At 35.6% G+C, this 3,867-nt stretch overlaps 1 protein-coding gene across 1 annotated transcript; it reads right to left on the reverse strand.

Annotated features, from left to right (window-relative positions):
- Positions 1-2,406: 2,406 nt before the first annotated feature.
- Positions 2,407-3,540, reverse strand: LOC133287908 (protein E6-like). Its single transcript, XM_061485610.1, has one exon. It carries the CDS (start codon positions 3,513-3,515, stop codon positions 2,649-2,651), a length of 867 nt encoding a protein of 288 aa, XP_061341594.1. The 5' UTR covers positions 3,516-3,540; the 3' UTR covers positions 2,407-2,648.
- Positions 3,541-3,867: the final 327 nt, after the last annotated feature.

Raw genomic sequence — 3,867 nt, forward strand, 5'->3', positions numbered from 1 at the left:
TATAATACCCACCACTTTTGAAAAGAAACATAAGATATCCCAAATATTTATATTAAACTCAATAAAATAGTAATCTTGATCTAACGAATCTAATATTAGAACTAAAAATACAACGCAACGTAACCTTTGAACTTTTTTTGAGTCTTTACAACGAGTATTAGAATATCAAAAAGTGTCAAACACGACATGTTAAAAATTTTAAAATATCGATACTTCATCACTTATAATAATGTTGCCATAACGGCATGCCAAAAACATTTCTATCAGAAATAACTACAAGCCACGATCAAATGCCTGAATTTTTCTGCTGCTCACTTCTAAAATAAAAAATAATGATGCCCATTGACCTCAGTGGCATCAAACCTATAACGACTTAAGACAATTAAAAATAAAGTTTTAAGAAATAGACTTATGCATTTTTCCATAGCGTCAATTGCGGAGGAACGATGGACCAATTGATTTGTTTGAACGTATTGTTTTTTTTGTATTAGGATGCTTCTTCTGCCCACCAAACTAATCAATAACCACTAAAGAGTAAGCTTGGTTTATCGTTTGCACTCCGAAAGCATGGTTTTGCGGTGCAGGTTAAATTTTACATTACCTCATATACATACACACAGGGAATTATTCTCTCATGTAATATGAGAAACATTATCTCATGTTAAGAGATAAATAAAATGAGTCCCACTAACTTTAAAAAAAAAAAAAAACACATTTTTTGAAAAGAGAATGACATGAGAAATCCATCTTATGCGGAATATATTTCCTATATACATATTTGGTAAAGTCATTTTTGATACATTTGTACTTGGATTTTAAAGTTATAATTTTAATTTTGTAAATTGGGGAGAAATTACACCCTCGACTCTCAGTTTTGCAATCTAAAAATCAAGCATAATTTTGATAATCGAAAATGGTAGAATCATGTTACAAGTCCCATATTCGTTGTCTATACAACTAATGTGGAGTTTAAAAGGCCTTGGGCACTCTCACTCTTTGAGCTAGCTTTTGGGGTGGTGATCTCAAGGTTCGTAACAATCGGTGCTTTCATTGAGAGTTGAAGCCACGGAAAGGATTACCTATAGGTTGGATTAAGGTGCCTTTGGGCACTGAATACTGGTAGGTGAGTGAAGCTTCCCCAAAGGGAGAAAAGGGCTACCGTCGGGTCAGTGTCGATAGAGTGAAAGCCGCCGTAGACGTCGGCCCTTAAAGGGGTGGCAATGTTACAAGTCCCACATTGGTTGCCTATACAACTAATGTGGCCTTTAAAGACCTTGAACACTCCCACCTTTTGAGCTAGCTTCTGGGGTGGTGATCTCAAGGTTCATAACAAATCACTAAATGTTTCTCTTGATTTATGCACATCTTCCAAAGCCGAATTGACAACAAATTGATACATCTATTGCTACAAACTTAATTTGAAATGACACTCATAGCTAAAGAGAGTGGCAAAGGGTAATCTATTCGTTTGTCAATACCTTTTTTCTATCATTGACGAGCTAACATTAAGCATGGGAAATTGGGAACTCAATCAATAAATTCCCCTTTCTCTAAAATTGTCTATCTTCCTTTTTTTAATTTTTCAAAACAAATTACAATCAACATCACAGGCTTCTGCTATCAAATGTCCCTGTCTGTAAGGAGCGTTTTGTTTCTAAATTATTTTTCTCAAATGGTTCTCCTGAGACAATAAATGAGGCAGCAGATAAGGACAGCTACCAAGAATTACAGCCACAATGGAGAATTAATCCGCTAGGTGGAGATAGCTTTTCACATTTGTTTGTTGCCAGAGAGTAATTTAAGCTTTAATGAATGAATAATAAAGTTGGACAAACATTATTCCCACAAATTTTATTCTCAATAACCTTTCACCTACAATGAATAGCTTCAGTACCCCTCCAATGAGCAACAAGATTATCACTCTATTTACTGGAAGATACAGTGATCAGTATATACTTAGTAATGAAGAAGCTCTAATCTTGTTCTCCATCACTAGCATACAACTTTCTAGTAAGAGATGGTTTAAGGACATGCACCAACTCAAGTTCAATATAGTGATACTCCCTCACAATGTTGAAAAATGGTATCTATCTGATTTTCTGGGTATGTAGGTCAGGCAAGATGTCCAATGGGAAATTAGGAATTTTAAAACTACTATATTGTAATTGCATTTTTCTTTGCGGCCTTCTTAGTTCTCTGGACTCCCCTCATATTGCACTGCTTCGAAAGAAAACAAAAAAAACCACTTTCCATTAAACCCGACCAGCGAGTGTAGGGTGGAGGTAATTCTTGTACGTAGTCTTACTCTTGCATAAATGCTTAAAAAGAAAACAAAAGAAGAAAAAATGTACAACTTATTGAAAAAGGAAAAATAAAATATATAAAAAATTAAAATAAGCCAGAAACAAACAAGCTTCACATTATACAACTTATTGATGTTATAAGCAAAAATTGCTCATGCTCTCGTACATATGCATTACTTCCAAATCATTACAGAGACAATGCAATTCAAGTAACAAGACTTAATAGAATTACAAAGTAAAAAGTAAATGCTCTCTATAATTAACATATCCTTTAACTTTAGCATCAAACACCCACAGCGGATACTAAAAAGTAAGTGAATTCTTCACTTTGCTAATGATCAAAGCTCATGGCTCGAAGTCATTTTGTTCATCTTCAAACTCCTCCTGGTTCTGGTACCCATTGTTGTTGCCATAGTAATTACCTCTGTTGTTGTACCAGTTATTAGTATTCACTCCTCTAGATGAGTCACCATAGAGTGTTGGATTGTACTTCTCATAGTTAACGTCATAAAAATATTTTCCACCCTCCAAAAACCTTGTGTCACTCATCCCTTGTCTCTCACCATTGTACCTGTTATTGGCAGCATTGTTGTTGTTGTTGTTGTTGGAGTACCTGTTCTTAGCAGCATTATAATTATTATTTTTGTAGTAGTATCTGTCATTGGCAGCATTGTTGTTGGGGTAATACTTGTGGTTGCTGTGCTGATTTCCCATGTAGTTGTATCCTCCTTCTGTGTACTTTGTGTCGCTCAACTCATTATGGTGACCCCCATAAACATCCTTGTTGTAATACTTGTTGTTTGTGTTGCTGAATTCATTTTGGTCGGTGTTATAGGCATCATTGTTGTAGTTGGAGTACTTGTTGCTGGTGTCCTCAAACTCAGTTTTGTATGGCTGGTAAGTGGTGGTGGTGGTGGAAGGAGCAGCATTAGTTGTGGTGGTGGTGGTGGTAGGAGGAAGCTGACTAGACTCGTCATGGCCGTATAGGCCATAACTGTTTTTAGTCTCGGGGATGAAAACTGGTTGTTTTTCTGGCTTGTTTGTTACTGATTCTTCTTTGTTGGGAAGCTCTGTCTCTTTGACATTGTTATTGTTGTTGTTGTTGAAATGAGTGACTTTGCTGAAGAACTGAGTGTCTCTGGCAATAATTTGCAGAGGCAACAAAAGGGTTGTGAAGAAAAGGAAAGAAATGTAGTTAGAGAAGGGAGCCATAGATGACACTGGAAGAGGGAATATGGTCTGAGCTATATTGCCCAAGTATCTTTATATATATATATATATATATATATATATATATATATATGAAGGTCATAGGACCTTAAACTCTGTTCTCTCAATTTTTTTCAACTTAGTAGGTGTAAATGGGAGCGAGGTTAGATGATGTGGTCCCTCTACAAAAGTAACTTTAGTTAATTAAAATTGGCCCTTCTTCATCCATATTTTTTCGTTAATTATATTGTATGATACCGTCAGGATGAGGACTCTGCAGCTGCTTGTTTCTTTATGGAAAGCAACGTCATTATAAATTGCAATTCTTGTTGTGCCAAGAGAGCTAAACATTTAA

Source organism: Gastrolobium bilobum, unplaced genomic scaffold (assembly GCF_033153095.1).
Source record: "Gastrolobium bilobum isolate Gb01-03AN ecotype WA unplaced genomic scaffold, APGP_CSIRO_Gbil_v1 utg12072, whole genome shotgun sequence".
Taxonomy (NCBI): Eukaryota; Viridiplantae; Streptophyta; class Magnoliopsida; order Fabales; family Fabaceae; genus Gastrolobium; species Gastrolobium bilobum.

Bases quoted from the DNA above. Each gene is read 5' to 3' on its own strand.
- LOC133287908 (XM_061485610.1), bottom strand. From the start codon at position 3,515: ATGGCTCCCTTCTCTAACTACATTTCTTTCCTTTTCTTCACAACCCTT.